The 16,593-nt window shown below is 46.3% G+C and overlaps 1 protein-coding gene across 3 annotated transcripts in view; it reads left to right on the top strand.

Annotated features, from left to right (window-relative positions):
* IRF6 (interferon regulatory factor 6) overlaps nt 1-16,593 on the top strand; it is a 482,736-nt gene that overhangs the window by 427,748 nt on the left and 38,395 nt on the right. For all 3 annotated transcript variants that reach the window (XM_078644486.1, XM_078644488.1, XM_078644487.1), the window contains exons 5-6: nt 14,418-14,564; nt 15,238-15,630. In XM_078644486.1, the coding sequence (XP_078500612.1) occupies nt 14,418-14,564; nt 15,238-15,630 (540 nt within the window). The remainder of the gene's footprint in view (nt 1-14,417; nt 14,565-15,237; nt 15,631-16,593) is intronic.

A 16,593-nucleotide genomic window follows, 5' to 3' on the forward strand; every position in this document is an offset into this window, starting at 1 on the left:
CATCACGCACATGTATCCTCCAACTCCGTTCGTGATGCCTCAGTGGGACTTGAACCTGGTTTTGACTTTCCTGATGTGCGCTCCCTTTGAGCCCCTTCATTCCTGTCCTCTCCGTCTTCTCACCTTAAAGACGGCCTTCCTGGTAGCCATCACCTCTGCCAGGAGAGTGAGTGAGCTCCAGGCTCTTTCTATTCAACCTCCTTTCTTGTCTGTTCATCCTGATAAGGTGGTTCTTCGGACTAGACCTTCTTTCCTGCCCAAGGTAGTCTCTGCTTTTCACATTGGGCAGTCCATCACCTTGCCCTCCTTCTTCCCGCCTCCGCATCCTTCAAAGGATGAAGAGCGGCTCCATCGTCTGGACCCAAAACGTGCGCTTTCATTCTATATGGATCGCACACGCCAGTTCCGGGTGGATGACCAACTGTTTGTTGGCTACGTGGGTGAGAAGAAGGGAAGGGCGGTACAGAAACGGACCATCTCTCGGTGGGTCGTCCTGTGCATCAAAGCATGCTACTCTTTGGCTCGGAAGGAGCCTCCTGTTGGGCTGAGGGCCCATTCCACTCGGGCCACGGCGGCTACTACTGCCCTGGGCCGGGGAGTCCCTTTGCAGGACATTTGCCAGGCGGCCACGTGGGCCTCGCTGCACACCTTTGCGAGGCACTACTGCCTGGACAGTCAAGTCCGGAGGGATGGCTTCTTTGGCCGTTCGGTCCTCCAGGACTTTCTGGTGTAGGTTGTATTGGTTCGCAGACCCACCACCGGGGTTGGTATTGCTGGGGTATCTATTCTAAGGTAAGGAATCTAATACTAACCTGTTTCTTTCAGATGAACAAGTTACTTACCTTCGGTAACGATATATCTGTAAGAAACAGTAGTTAGTATTAGATTCCTTACCGCCCCACCCATCCTCCCCGTTCTGCGAACTGATACCTAGGGTTAAGGACATCCCTTTCAGGGCCCTAGTTTTCAAATGGCACCAGTGTTGGTTCTCACATGGCTCTGCGTGTTCTGGCGCGGAAAAGCTGTGTGCAAAGAACTGACGTCAGCGCGCGGAGGCGGCGTCTATATACTCCAGCGACGTCATCACGGCGCACGACGCCGACGACGCGGAGCCGCAGGGGACGCCTGCAGACGACGCCTACCGACGCGCAGGGGTACTGCTACGCAAAAGTTTCCGGATCCAGACTGACGCCTGGGGATATTCTAAGGTAAGGAATCTAATACTAACTACTGTTTCTTACAGATATATCGTTACCGAAGGTAAGTAACTTGTTCATTGGCACACAACACATGTGTTAGAACTAAGCATGGCCAGATGCGCCCCAATCACCTGTTCAAACTCTCCTATGATCTGCTTGTCCTTTTAAGAACATATGCAGTTTACCCGATGACCTCCGAGAAGCACAGTGCTTTACCCAAACGGGCATCAGACCAAATGCGAATTATAACACAGAGGAGGAGGACTGGCCTAAGCGCAGACAATGAGACGAGACTTGTGAATTATCTCACATTCGTGGTATTGCTCCAGGGACCGCCACCTGCCCTTCCACGGTAACGCTGGAGCTGCCACTGCGAATAGAATGGATTTTTTTTCATGTGTGTAATAAAAACAAAACAAAAACTAATGAGTAAAAAAAACACACTGAGACGGACATTTGGGGAAAAGGAGCATGCAAGGAACCAACGAATGGTTTCCATAGATGTGCCCTGGGTCAGTCCTAGCACAGCGTGGAGCACGACTTTCAACGTAGCTTAACAAGTTAAGGCATCTGCTGCACAGTACTGAGACTGCATTCTATCAAACTCGGAAAGGAGTGGGGGAGGAATGACATTATAGTTGAGTAACAAATACATCTGCCTGCACAAAAACACAATTTGTTTGTAGTGGGCGTTACATTCTATGGTAAAGTGAGAGTAAACGGGCATCAGCAGCTGTCATGTGAATTTTGAGCTTTACTAGAAGTTAAGCACTCACAGACAGCGCAGACTTGTTACAGGCATTTAGTAGGCAGCATCTGAGGGGACTGGAAAATAACAAATGTTTTACTCCCACTACGACTAACTACACATAACCGGGAGATCTCTGTGCACTGTGACGCCCCGAAGCGTCAAGGTGTTACTCTTATAACTCAAGCAGTAAAATGGTCAAAGTTTGATGTTTCTTATCTGTACGCTGTAAAAGGAAAATGTCATCACTGGCAGGGACCAGGGCGCTTCCAAAAACTGCACGCTATAAGAGCACCTCAGTACTCTCCATGTTTATTCCATCAAAGGTACCTTCAAGAATTATTTACTTCGCCCGCACATTGCCTCTAGTCTGTCTCCGGTCTTGCTGCTATGGGAGGTGGCGTCGCTGTTACTTCCTATTCAAACTACCCAGATGTGTGCAAGAATCGACGCTGTTCTTTGAAATATTTCTTCTTAAGCTATCTCCCGATGGAGCAAAAACAATCCCTTCCATGTGCCTGTAATTGGGACCGTGGAAAGCCATCAATCTGGTGCAAGCTTCCCTTCCGCCTCCTCTCCACCCCACCCAAGTTACCTTCAGGCAGGCTTCAAGAGCAACGTGAGGCGCTGTCAGCTCAACATGACCGGAGAAGCCTTGGATGTCCAGCAGCGGCGCAGGAGAGGTCGCCAGCATGAACCCGGCTCCAGCGGAAGTGGCGAGGGTAGATCCGATATCTCTCTTTGTCCTTGGCTGGCAACCAAGTACAGGCGGGAGTAGTTATAGCCTAATGGCTAAAGCTGCCAACGATGGAGCTGGGGAACCGGGTTTGAGCCCCGGCATCAGCTCCCCATGCCTACCAAAAATAAGGCGGCCATTGTGACCCTTGCCCTCACCACGTCTTCAACAAAGCCGACGCTGTCATCGCACCCCACCTGCGGGACATCATCAACACCTCATTCGACACCGCCACCTTCCCTGAGAGCTGGAATCACGCCGAACTCAGCGCTCTACTCAAGAAACCAACAGCGGACCCCACCGAACTGAAGAATTACCGCCCCATCTCGCTCCTCCCGTTTCCAGCCAAAGTCATCGAGAAGACCGTCAACAAGCAACTGGCCGCCTTCCTCGAGACGAACGGATCCCTCGACCCCTCACAGTCTGGCTTCCGAGCCAACCACAGCACCGAGACCGCCCTCATCGCGGCCACCGATGACATCCGAACCCTGATGGATAACGGAGAAACAGCGGCCCTCATCCTCCTAGACCTCTCCGCGGCCTTCGACACCGTCTGCCACCGCACCCTAGTGCAGCGCCTCTACAACGTCGGAATCCAGGAGAAGGCACTGGAATGGATCATCTCCTTCCTCGACGGAAGAACCCAGAGAGTCCGCCTACCTCCGTACAAATCAAAGGCCACCGAAGTCATCTGCGGCGTACCCCAAGGATCCTCGCTGAGCCCAACCCTCTTCAACGTCTACATGAGCCCCCTCGCGGCCATCGCACGCCAACACAACCTGAACATCATCTCCTACGCCGACGATACCCAGCTGATCCTCTCCCTTACCAACGACCCCGCCGCCGCCAGAGCCAACCTTCACGAAGGAATGAAAGAAGTAGCCGAGTGGATGTCGACCAGCCGCCTGAAGCTGAACTCGGACAAGACGGAAGTCCTCATCCTGGGATCCTCTCCCTCCGCCTGGGACAACTCCTGGTGGCCCCCCGCCCTGGGAACTGCACCCAAACCGACAGACCACGCACGCAACCTGGGCTTCATCCTGGACTCCTCCCTCTCCATGACCAAGCAAGTCAACGCAGTCTCCTCGTCGTGCTTCAACATCCTGCGCATGCTACGGAAAATCTTCCGGTGGATCCCCACCGAGACCAGGAAGACTGTCACCCAGGCCCTCGTCACCAGCCGACTGGACTACGGCAACGCCCTCTACGCCGGAACCACCGCCAAGCTCCAGAAGAGACTCCAACGGATCCAGAACGCCTCGGCCAGACTCATCCTCGACATCCCACGACACAGCCACATCTCCGGACACCTAAGAGACCTGCACTGGCTCCCGGTCAACAAGAGAATCACCTTCCGTCTCCTCACCCACGCACACAAAGCCCTACACGATCAAGGCCCGAGCTACCTCAACAACCGCATCAACTTCTACGCTCCCAAACGACACCTCCGATCAGCCAGTCACGCCCTCGCCGCCGTCCCCCGCATCCGAAGAACGACAACAGGAGGAAGGTCCTTCTCCTACCTGGCTGCCAAGACCTGGAACTCCCTCCCGACCGACCTGCGCCTGACCCAAGACCACCTCGCCTTCAGGAAGAAGCTCAAGACCTGGCTGTTCGGGCAGTAGCAGCACCCCCCCCCCCCCTAGCGCCTTGAGACCCTCCGGGTAAGTAGAGCGCTCTATAAATGTCTATGATTGATTGATTGATTGATTGATTGATTGATAGTAAAAGTGAAAGTGCGCATGGTGATGCAAATACAAAACAAGCTGTCGTCATTGCAAAGGCAGCCCGCTTGTTTATATTTGCATCGCGCTTTCACTTTAACAATAGCTGCCGCCCCACACAGCACTCGCAGGGAAGGGCGGCAGCTATTGTTAAAGTGAAAGCACTATGCAAACGTATACACACGGCCACCAATTGCGAAGCCGGCTGAAAAAAATAAATGTCTACCGACTGTAATTGAAAGAGACAGTGTAACGCCGCAAGTGAAAGATCCAGTCCGGATGGGCCGTCCGAGAAGGAGACAGGGCGGTAACAAAGAAGCCTCATTTTGAATAGGAAGTCAGCGTTTAGCATAAATGATGACGCCAGCCAATAGGAATGATGAACGGGGCTTTAATAAGCCTCGCAGAGCAAGCAGTGCATGCTCGCTGGGGCTTCAATAAGCCTCGCAGAGCAAGCAGTGCATGCTCGCTGCAATGCAGGTCTGCGAGACCTAAAAATGCTGAAAGCAGGAAGCAAGACTTGCTAAAACATATTTATACTTTTTTTGTTTACATCAAAGGTAAAACTAAGAAACCAAATAATTATGATATAAACCAGAATAAACAGACCATTGAACTGGCTGTCTTGAGCAGCAAGAAAGAGACAGTACAATTGTGAATCTTATTCATGATAACTAATTTATTCTAATTGATTCATCTGTGTGATAAACAGAGGATGCTCGGATCATGTCATTTGTTTTCAGAAAGTACGGTCACTTAGGTCTCGCCTAGGCAGCGATTGCGCTGTCTCTGTGAAACATGTTGTACTCCGGGTATGAGCGTGAAGTTCTACCCACTTTCCGCACAACTTTTTAATTGACCCCTGTCACTGTCCTTTGTAAATGGTGACATTTCAATCATCAATAGGCTTTGTAGTCCCGCCTTTTCTGTTTTTATAACCATCCATGAGAACACACCCTGTTACATGTGTTGTTACCAATTATGTTTAAATTACAGCCTCCTAGCACTATTTTCTTAAAGGGCTTTCTCCTGCCTGCAGGCAAGACACGCTCTCCCCAGCACTAATAATTGCGGCCGTGCTTCTCTTTGCGCAGACTAGCTCGTACCTCCTACGCAACCCCGACAGACAGCATCCCAGGAAGGCCGCCTGGTTCACCGCTGACCTCCAAGAATCCAGGTGCACCAGCAGATGTCGCGAGAAGTACCGGAGAAACAGCAAAACCTCGAAAGATCGCACCATGTACAAGAACTCCATGACGGAATAACACCAACGCATCAGATCCACCATAATGACCTTTATCCAGAGCTAGATCCTCGTCAACTCCAGCAACTCAAAGGAACTCTTCAGCACCATCCAGGAATTCACCAAACCCCCCAATGAAACCACAGACATCACCCCCTCCCTGGACCTCTGCAACAAGCTCAGAGCCTACTTCCATCTGAAAATCAATGGCCTCTATGACGAATTCAACGACCAGACTTCTTACTCTGAAACCACTCCCTCCCCCAGCATTGCAAGCCAGCCCACCATCGCCTCCTTGAAACCAGTCACCACCGAAGACACTGCATCAACCATGAAAGGCATTCACTCAGGCGCCCCCACAGACCCCTGCCCCCGCACATCTTTCACGGAGCTGCCGCTGCCATTGCTCCGGAACTTCGGCGTACCATCAACGCCACCTTTGAAACCGTATTTCCCGACGACTGGAAACACTCAAGAAACCCTCAGCAGATCCCATGGACCTCAAAAAGCACCCAACCCATCTCCCTCCTCCCCTTCGCGGCCTAAATCAAAGTGAAGACCGTTAACTTCCAACTCACAAAATTCATTGAAGAGAACTCCATTCTCGACCCCTCCCAATCCGGATTCCGCAGCAACCACAGCAGCGAGACCACTCTACTCACCGCCACAGATGACAGCCGCACTCTCCTTCACCAAGGACATTCTGCGGCCCTGATCCTACTCAACCTCTCTGCAACGTTCAACAACGTCTCCCACCGCACACTCCCCGCCAGACTCCACGATGCTGGCATACAGGGAACCGCCCTCGACTGGCTCCGCTCCTTCCTCATCGGCAAAATTCAAAGAATCAGACTGCCACCCTTCCTATCCAAACCCATAGATATCAAATGCGGAGTACCCCAAGGATAGTCGCTCAGCCCCACGCTCTTCAACATCTACATGGCTGCCCTCGCCACTATCGTCAGACAGCACAAACTCAGTATAGTATCCTATGACGACGACACCCAGCTCACCCTCTATCTCACCAAGGACCCCATCACCACCAGATTCAACTTCCAGGGAGGAATGAAGAACGTTGCATCCTGGATGAGCTGCTGCTGCTGCTTGAAGCTTAACTCAGAGAAGACAGAGCATGGGTCAACACCTGGTGGCCCCCAACCCTCAGCAGCCCCCCTGCCCCATGGGCTATGCCTGAAACCTCAGCATCGTACTCCACTCCTCCCTCTCCATGACCCGACAGGTCAACGCCGTCGCCTCTTAATGCTTCAACACCCTCCACATCCTGCGAAGACCTTCAAATGGACCCCCCCTTCCCAAAATCAAGGAAAACAGCCACCCACACACTCCTAACCAGCAGACTGGACTACGGAAACACCCGCTATGCCTAAATCAACAAGTCCCTGCTCTGCAAACTCCAGACCATACAGAACACCGAAGCTAGACTCGTCCTCGGCATCCCTCGACACAAACACATTACCCAAGACCTGTGTAACCTCCACTGGCTCCCCGTTGAGAAGAGAGTAACCTTCCAAGATACTCACCCACCCCTACAAATGCCTCCACAACACCGTACCCCAATATCTCAATGATAGAATCTCCTTCACGTGCCCAAGAGAAACCTATGATCCGTGGACCTTGCCCTCGCCAAGCCCCCGCCCATCCTCCGAGCAAGAACAGGTGGAAGAACCTTCTCCAACATTGCGGCCAAGACCTGGAATGAGCTCGATCGGCATCAGATGCGCTCCTTCCCTGCACATCTTCAGAAAGACCCTCAAGACCTGGTTCTTCGACTGAACAGAGCTGCTCGTCCTACCCCCACCTCCGACGCCTTGAGACCCTCACGGTTGAGTAGCTCGCTTTAAAATTCCCCGATTGATTGATTACTTGCAATCGTATAGGTAACACCTAAAATTCAACATTGCGGCCAAGACCTGGAACGAGCTGCTCGTCCCACCCCCACCTCCGACGCCTTGAGACCCTCACGGTTGAGTAGCTCGCTTTAAAATTCCCCGATTGATTGATTACTTGCAATCGTATAGGTAACACCTAAAATTCAACATTGCGGCCAAGACCTGGAACGAGCTCCTGATCAACATCAGATGCGCCCCCACCCTGCACATCTTCAGGAAGACCCTCAAGACCTGGCTCTTCGACTGACCGGAGCTGTTCCCCCCCACCTCCACCTCCAGCACCGTGAGACCCTCACAGGTGAGCACCTCACTTTAAAATTCCCTGATTGATTGATTACTTGCAATCGCATAGGTAACGACTAAAATTCGACACATTCTGAAGCGACTTTGCGAGTAAACATTTTTGGTAGGCCATCACCCTAACCGCAGCCTGGAACTCAACATTTTAAGATAACCTTCTTTGCCTTGTGCACTGCCAAACCTAATGTTGTACAAGGAGGTATATAAAGTCTATATTTTAACAAATTACTAAGTTGGCCATCCCATTCCAGATATCTGTGGGTATTACGCTTGTGGTAGCTTCCCTTCAACATTAGTTACGCCTTCTTCTTAAAAACCATTTGGACGTGGAAAACAAATCTGCATTACAGCAATTGCAGTGCAGGTGCACAATGGGTATGCAAATTAAAAAAAATTAAGTCACCCCCCAGGCTGGTTGTATTCTACTGCTGGCAAAAAATTTGGGACTGCAAGACCTAAAGAAAGAACTATCAAGGAGGCGAACTTCAGTGTAATTAGAAATTCAAACGTCTAATTCCCTTAAGAGCAATGGTAATTTGGCATACCAAACAGCCACAAATATTCGAAAAATACAATAGGCGTGAAACGCTACCTTGGGTGTCTCGTGATGGAGCGAGGACACTAAGAGCACTGTTAAGGATAGCTGCTTCTGGCAGGAAACCACTCTGGGAGCTCATTCTTTCCTTCCTCTAATAGGAACCTTCAAGGCAGAAACGTAATCTGTTAAACATCCAAATGTGACAAATGGATATGCAGGGCACGGGATTTGTGCAATCTATTATAACAAGCATTTGCAATGCAATACGTCTCACATTTGTTAAAGTTTAATGCCAAGAGCTCTAAAATGCGAATGTTTTTTATTTTTTATTTGCAGTTGAATAATTATAAAAGTAAAAAAAATTGTAATTTTTAACGCCAAGAGCTCTACCTTTAACAAATGCTAGACCTATTGCATTGCAAATACTTCTTTACCTAGCCATGTTGTAAGGTGCAGTACCATATGTGGCTAAAAGATCCCATGGGACATCTTTTGGCCATGTATGGTACTGCACCCTGCAACATGGCTATGTAAAGATTTATTTGTAATGCAATAGGTTTGTATTTGTTAAAGTTTAACGCCAAGAGCTCTAAAATGACAACGTTTTTTACTTTTGTTTTTTATTTGCAGTTGAGTAATTATAAAAGTTAAAAACATTGTAATTTTTAATGCCAAGAGCTCTACCTTTAACAAATGCAAGACCTATTGCATTTCAAATGCTTCTTTACCTAACCAGGGTGCAGTAGCATATGTGGCCAAAAGAGATCCCATGGGAACTTTTTTGGCCACATATGCTACTGCACCCTGCAACATGGCTAACGCCAAGAGCTCTAAAATGTTAATTTTTTTTATTAGCAGTTGAGTAATTGTAAAAGTAAAAAATATTGTCATTTTTAATGCCAAGAGCTCCCATGGGACGTCTTTTGGCCACGTATGTACTGCACCCTGCAACATGGCTAGGTAACGAAGCATTTGCAATGCAATAGTTCTTGTATTTGTTAAAGTTAGATATTTTGGTGTTAAAAATTAAAAACACCTTTACTTTTATAATTACTCGACATTAAATAAAAAACAAAAGTAAAACAACATGGTCAGTGTCAACAGCTCTAATATTAACAAATACGAGACTTATTGCATTGCAAATACTTGTTCTCTTTCCGACTGCTGTTACAGAGTAAAGCAAGCAAACATGTATTGCAATATGGGAGTCTTCTGTCTTGCTATAAAATCATCCAGATCCTTTCTTAATAACTTAAACGGCATAATTAAACACATGGATACCTGTATTCTCCCTTTCCAAATAAAATCTTTGAAATAATCTCTTTGAGAATTATGTGGTGTACAGCTTGATTTAACTAACCTGGAATATGTTTTTCAAATGTATTTATTTATTTAAGAGTTTTATATAGCGATAGCAAGGACCGAGGGTATCAGTACACTTTACATCAGTACATGTTCGTAACAGATCACTCATAAAATCAGTATAGCTGAGTTGAATCAAAACATATCAGTGTATAAACATGAGTTAGATAGAGAAATATGAGTGGAGGGGAAAGGGTCTTGTGAGCGGTGGATGTCCCGCTAGTTGAGATGTTGGTTTAGGAGGAGATCCTTTAGCTGTCTCTTAAGATCAGGAAGGAGGGGGTTTGTCCTGATATGTACTGGAATGGAGTTCCAGATTTTAGGGGGATTGCTCCCAAAGAAGCATGTCAGGATTTTTTGTTTGTGGGCTTTAGGCGAAATATGGAGTACTGTTTTAGCTTCTTCGTTTTGTAGTCTGGCCTGCCTTTTTGAGTTTAGAGGTGAGGTAGGCTGGTTTCCCAGTGTGAACAGCTTAGTGAATTAGAAAAGCATTTCAGAAGCTATAGCAAACTTTAATTGGGAGGCAATTCAGTTCTTTAAAGGCAGGAGAGATGTGATCCTATTTTTTGATTCCTGTGACCATTTTGACTGCTGCATTGAGAGTAGATATCAGGGGTGCAAGATGAGCTTTTGCTGTGCCTGTGAAGGTGGCGTTCTGGTAGTCTAACCTGGACAGTAGCAGCGCTTGCATGGCATTTATTTTGATCTGGTGGCAGGTTGGATCCAATTTTTGTTCAGCAGTTTCAGGTTGTAGAAAGCAATCTTCACACTGTTCTTTTATAGTCCAATTTGGGTCCACTGTCATTCCTAGAGACTTGAAGAAATCAGCTAAGGTTAGATTGAATTGAGGAGTGTCTTATGGAGCTTATCATTTCTTGCATCTGGGGGGACTGCTCTGTCTTTGATATGAGAAGAATTTCTGTTTTATCTTGGTAGAGTTTTAGGTGGTTGCGGCATAGCCATTTTTGTATTTCTTTGAGGGTGACATTCAGCCTGTGTACGTCCTCTAGTGAGGAGATTGCCATGTAGAGCTGGGTGTCATCTGCATATAGAGGTTTGCTCGGTTGAGAATGATGGTGCGAGGCCATGTAGATATTGAGGATTCTAGGGACACCCCGGGCAATTGTTGTTGTGTCAGAGGTCATATTGTTTATTTTTATTTGTTGAGAGTGGTTCTGTAGAAAAGAAGTGAAACAGCCTAGAACCACCTGATCTGCGCCGATCCTTTTTTGGAGGGAATCCAGGAGAAGCTTATGGTCGACCGTGTTGAAGGCTGCTGATGCATCCAGAAGTATAAGCAGGCAGCATCAGTCTGTATCCAGGGATTTGTGACATTCATGTACTGTGTTCAGAATAGCATTTTCCGTGCAGCATCCTTTTCTAAAGCCCGATTCATGAGGGTTCAGGAGATTGTTGTTTATGTGTTGGTTTAGTTGGGCGAGGACACATCTCTCTAGAGTTTTGGCAATGAAGGGGAGATTAGAGATGGGTTTTAAGTCGTTGAGGTTGCTCTAGTCTGCTCCCGGTTTTTTAAGCAGTGGTATGACTTGGCCAAGCTTGAGGCAGCCTGGCATCACACCAGTCAGCAGGGAGCTGTTTATCATATTAGTCCATTTGGAGGTTAGAATGTGGTGGAGTTGCGTAGACAAGGAGCCTGTGAGGCTAGTTTGGGCATAGCCAGCAGAGCAGAAATGTCCGCCTCCGAGAGTGGTTTGAAAATCTTCCAGCTTCTAGGAGTTGTGAGGGGCCCTTGGATATGATTACATCTGCTGACCATTGCTAGAGAGGCTCTGGAGAGAGAGGGGGGATCTTCCGTTCTGGGAGGAAGATTCTCATTGGTTGACAGTATGTGGTCTTCAAGTCATCCTATTTTTCCTTCGAGGTCCGCTTCTGGAATTTGTCTCATGTTTCTCGCCCATTGGAGGGTTTAATGCGTGTGAGATGGATGGTGGAATGCTTTGTTGATATGGAATAGAATAATGTGATGATCTGACCAGTCGAAAGGGAGGTTGTTGTTGATAGTGTTTCTTCCTGAGCTATTCTAGCATCCAGGGTTGAGCCTTTGTTGTGGGTTTGACCTTTGCAGTGCTCCGAGAGGTCCTTTCTGCGTAAAAAGTAGTTTAGGGATTGGATTAAAGTATAGCTGTCGTCATTCCAGTGAAGGTTGAGATCCCCTAGGATGATATTGGTACGTTAGAGTGAGCAGTGTGTTATCAGATGTGCAAGGCATTCACCAAAGGAGAGTGTGTTGCCAGGTGGGTGGCAGAGTAGGTGACAGATTGTATTTGTGTTTTCATCCTTATAGCGGTGCAGATATATCAAAATGAGTTGTAGTTGAAGGTGTCTGAAGTTGAAGGTGTCAAACTGCAGAACATTCAGAACGCCTCTGCCAGACTCCTCCTCAATATCCCCCACTGCAACCACATCACCAGCCCCTTGAGAGACCTCCACTGGCTCCCAGCCAACGAAAGAATCACCCTCAAGCTCCTCACACATGCCTATAAAGCCCTACACGATGCAGGACCTGCATACCTCGACCACCGCCTCGCATTTCACTCACCCACCAAAGACCTCGGCTATGCCCATCTGGCCCTGGCCGGCGTCCCATGTATTCACAAGACCAAGGCGGGGGGAAGATCCTTCTCCTCCCTTGTAGCAAAGACCTGGAACACCCTGCCTCTACACCTCAGTCATTCACCGTAACTGCCCCAATTCAGGAAGGACCTCAAGACCGGACTCTTCGACTGAACCACAGTGCCTTTGACAGATCAGCAGTCACCCCCCCTCCCCACAGCGCCTTGAGACCCTTATGAGTGAGTAGTCACGCTTTACAAGGCACTTGATTTATTACCCCATCATTGATGTTCTTGTTAATAATTGCGATGCCTCCACCGTGGCGGTCCCTCCCGTCTTTTTTATGATTGAAAATCCTGGTGGGACAAGTGTAGCCATGATCTGCTGTGAGGTTTAATTTAGCCATGTTTCTGTGATGAATGCAGTGTCAATGTCGTGGTTCAGGATGGCTTCTGCTAGTTCAGTTGCATGCTTGGGTGCAGACCTGCTGTTTTATGAGCATGCATTTGGTTTGACTGCCCTTCTTAGGAACTTGAGTGGCAGAGGTCAGGGGGATAATAATGAGGTAGACTAGTGGCCTGGTCGAGCTCGTTGGTGCATGATTTCGTCCTAGCCCGGAGATAACCTGAACAAATTAAATAGCCTTTTTGAGAAAAATGGTCCCCTTGTCTATGGTAGGTGAGAACCAAAAACAATCAGTAATGATTCCTTTTAAGCATCCTTCCTCTAATTCTACTCAAATCATTTTCTACAAATAATTTTTCACTAAAATAAATATTAAGAAATTAACTTGCATGGAGCAAAAATAAATCAAGAGGGTCAGGGAAACACTCACTATTGATAATCACAAACAAGCCCCAATTTCCCAGGTTTAGAAAATCTAATGACTTTACCTTTAAACAAGCAACCTATTTTATCATTTAAAAAATCAAATCAAATAGGTGGTCACTAAACCCCACCCCTCGTCTGTTCTGTATGACCCTGGTGGACCGGATAATCCACTCTCTGGTGATGGCCTTTACGATAAGTAAAACTTTATCAAAACAAGCACAACAATTTTGACTGATATTTATGTATTTAATTCAGGTTTCTATATAGCACAACTGCACCACACGCCATAAGCGCTCATCACAGTTTTATCAACCATACAAGAAGTAACTACGTCATAGTTCTGAAGTTGGCGTTAGACTGCAATGGGTGAGTTATGTTGAAAATAGGCCTTAAGGGGGAGGGTGTGTTAATTAATAGAAGTGAGAGATCAAGTGAGGTGGATTCTTGGGGAGAGAATCCCACTTGATGCTGACTCAATTCGCCGTTAAAGATGTCTTCTTCTCTGTAATGCCTCATGAAATCCTATTTGGTTCCTTCCACCACACAGCAGACAGAATCAAGCAGCATACATACTTTCATGTCTTGTCATATTGGATTTATGCATAAGAATTTTGTTAACTTTGTTCACCTTATATCCTGCCAGCTTTTCATCAGACTTCAAGTTCCATATAGCTTTGATGTATTTAAAAAGTTACATTTCTCGGTATGTTTCCCATATTATGTGATTCTGTAGAACAATAAAATCAATTCACCCACAAGCTGCGGTTTTTCGAAAGCTGCTTACTTTTACTGTTAGCAAGTGCTAATTCTAGATCTGTCCATATAACAATCCCTTATGCTCAAAGTAATGTATTTTTTAAACCGTACTCGAAGGTGCGATGTTAGTTCTCAGATATTCTCAGTAGACTGGCGTCAAAAGAAGTAAGCTATCTGGGAAATCTCGTTTGACAACATACCTTTCTGTGATGGTGTGCCTAAGAATGTGTGCCCTGACCTACTTGCCAGGTGAAACAATCATTCAGTCAGGCTTTTTTGTTATTGCAAATTCTAACTTGAGTAGTAGAAAAACATGATCCCATGTTTAAAGATAAAATCACAATCTTGATTTAGGATTTCTCTCCTTTGAAAGGCAAATGTATGATGCTTTAGTAGACAAGGCCTTAACCTTTCTTTTAGAAAACTGGGTTGCAACTGGTTAATGTGAATACATTGTTTTACTTGACCTTCATATGATCGCTTGTTTATCTTACAGATTCACCAATGGCCCCAGCTAGTGTGAACAACTATGCTCCTGAAGAAGTCTGGCCTAAAAGTGAGCCAATAGATATGGATGTGCCACCTGCTGCCATACCTGTTGATTTTTTCAGCTCTCCTGAGGTGTGGATTAGCTCTCTACCAAGTAAGTGCATTGCTATGATTTCATCACAATATATTTTAACCTCTACTTTATAAATGCACTTTCACTGTACGATATTTTACCTATTTCTGAAATCACATGGGTGTATTTCACTGAATATTTATGTCCAATCCCGCCCCCTAATTTCTGGAGTAGTGACAGTCATGGGTGTGTTTTTGTTAATCTTTGCAACCTGTTTTGATACTGTAGCTTGGGTGAGGTTTTTTTCATTGACGTTCAAATAAATGTGTGGGAACTACCTAGTGTTTCAGACCCACAGTTTAATATGTGGAGTACAAATTTACCATCCTTTTTTCCTCGCAGAAAATGTGCATTCCTAAAACAGTACTAAGATAAAGATAACTGTACATTTGTACTACTCCCCTTTAAACCCAAAGATTAAGGGGATCCCTAAAAGATACCAGTAAATGTAATTTCATTTATTTATGCAAATCTGGTGGGCCTGGCTTTTAATACCTGTTGTTTATAGAGTTGACTGGATAGAATTGTCAGGTGACATCTTTTTAAAAACATTTATGAAATATCAGACGAATAACCAGCAACATAGTCACTTAAACGTAATTGTTTTTTGCAAATGCTGAATGGTTAGAGTACTGCACACAGTTTTAGACTACGTTTTTCTTTGTCTGAATATTCTCTTTCCTTTTTTCACCAGTGACTGATTTGGAAATTATATTTCAGTACCGAGGCAAGGAGATGGGCCAGACTTTGACAGTGAGTAACCCTCAAGGCTGTCGGCTGTTCTATGGTGACCTAGGCCCCATGCCTGATCAGGAGGAGTTGTTTGGACCCATTAGCCTAGAGCAAGTGCGATTTCCAGGGACCGAACAAATTACAAATGAAAAACAAAAGCTGTTTACCAGCCGGTTGTTGGATGTTATGGACAGAGGATTAATTCTTGAGATCAGTGGGCATGCAATCTATGCCATAAGACTATGCCAGTGCAAGGTGTACTGGTCTGGGCCCTGCGCCCCAAACCCCACCACACCGAACTTGATTGAGAGACAAAAGAAAGTCAAGCTCTTTTGTCTTGAGAAATTTCTGGGCGGTAAGTTATTAGTTTCCTTTTTAAGTCTTCCCACATTGTAATAATTCAATACTCATGAGATTTAAGGTATGAGTCATTGTGCACCGTTGCATTACTTTGATGGACACCACCAAAAGAAAAAGCGGGCAGATTGCTTTCTTGTGATGTTCGCTCTGAGACCCTGACATTTTGCCTGCAAAATGGTCTACTTTAAACTAGAAAATGTTATAGTGTTATCAGATGCTGCATCCATATTTTGCAGTATTTTAGATGTGTTTTAAGTCTTTGTAAAGATTTGCAATGTCTCATCATATCCCAAATAATGAAACAGCTGGTATTGTGATGTTTGGTATTCCAACACCGATTTCACTGCCTTTCCACTGCGTACTCACTCTTAGTCCCACCACACCATTCGTTCAGTCAGACTTAATTTCAAGGGTTGAGTAAAGTGAAAAATCCGATGAAAGGTTTTTTGTATTCAGTTTAGCAATTGTGACTATACCGCAGAAACTGCTCAAATACCGTCCCTCATGAATATTTGCAAAGAGTTGTCACCACTACGTGTAATTAGGAAATTACGTACCCAGACGTGTGTTAGGGGTAATGTGTGCACAGTAACAAAATCAGTTTGTGCTTGTCATTCCCAGTTGTTTGCAACAAAAGTAATAATGTTGGTCAAAACCTCCACGGATACAGAGTGCAAGTAGTATTTGTACTGGGATTTTAAGCCCCGTCCCTCTGTTCCATTGGCCGGCGTCACCGTTTAGGCTAAACTGTGCCAGCCATTGGAAAAGAGCTTCCAGTGATGTACACTTTTCTCTGTTAGAGCCGTCCCACTTGGACTGGCTGCCCTGACTTACTGCTGGCATAAAAGCTTTATCTTTATTGGCCAAAACACATGGCCCCATCAAGATAACAAACCTGACTAGGCCATCCAAGTGGTACGGCTTAAACAGAGAAAAGTCTACGTAATGGCAGCCCTGG

Source organism: Lissotriton helveticus, chromosome 5_1 (assembly GCF_964261635.1).
Source record: "Lissotriton helveticus chromosome 5_1, aLisHel1.1, whole genome shotgun sequence".
Lineage (NCBI taxonomy): Eukaryota > Metazoa > Chordata > Amphibia > Caudata > Salamandridae > Lissotriton > Lissotriton helveticus.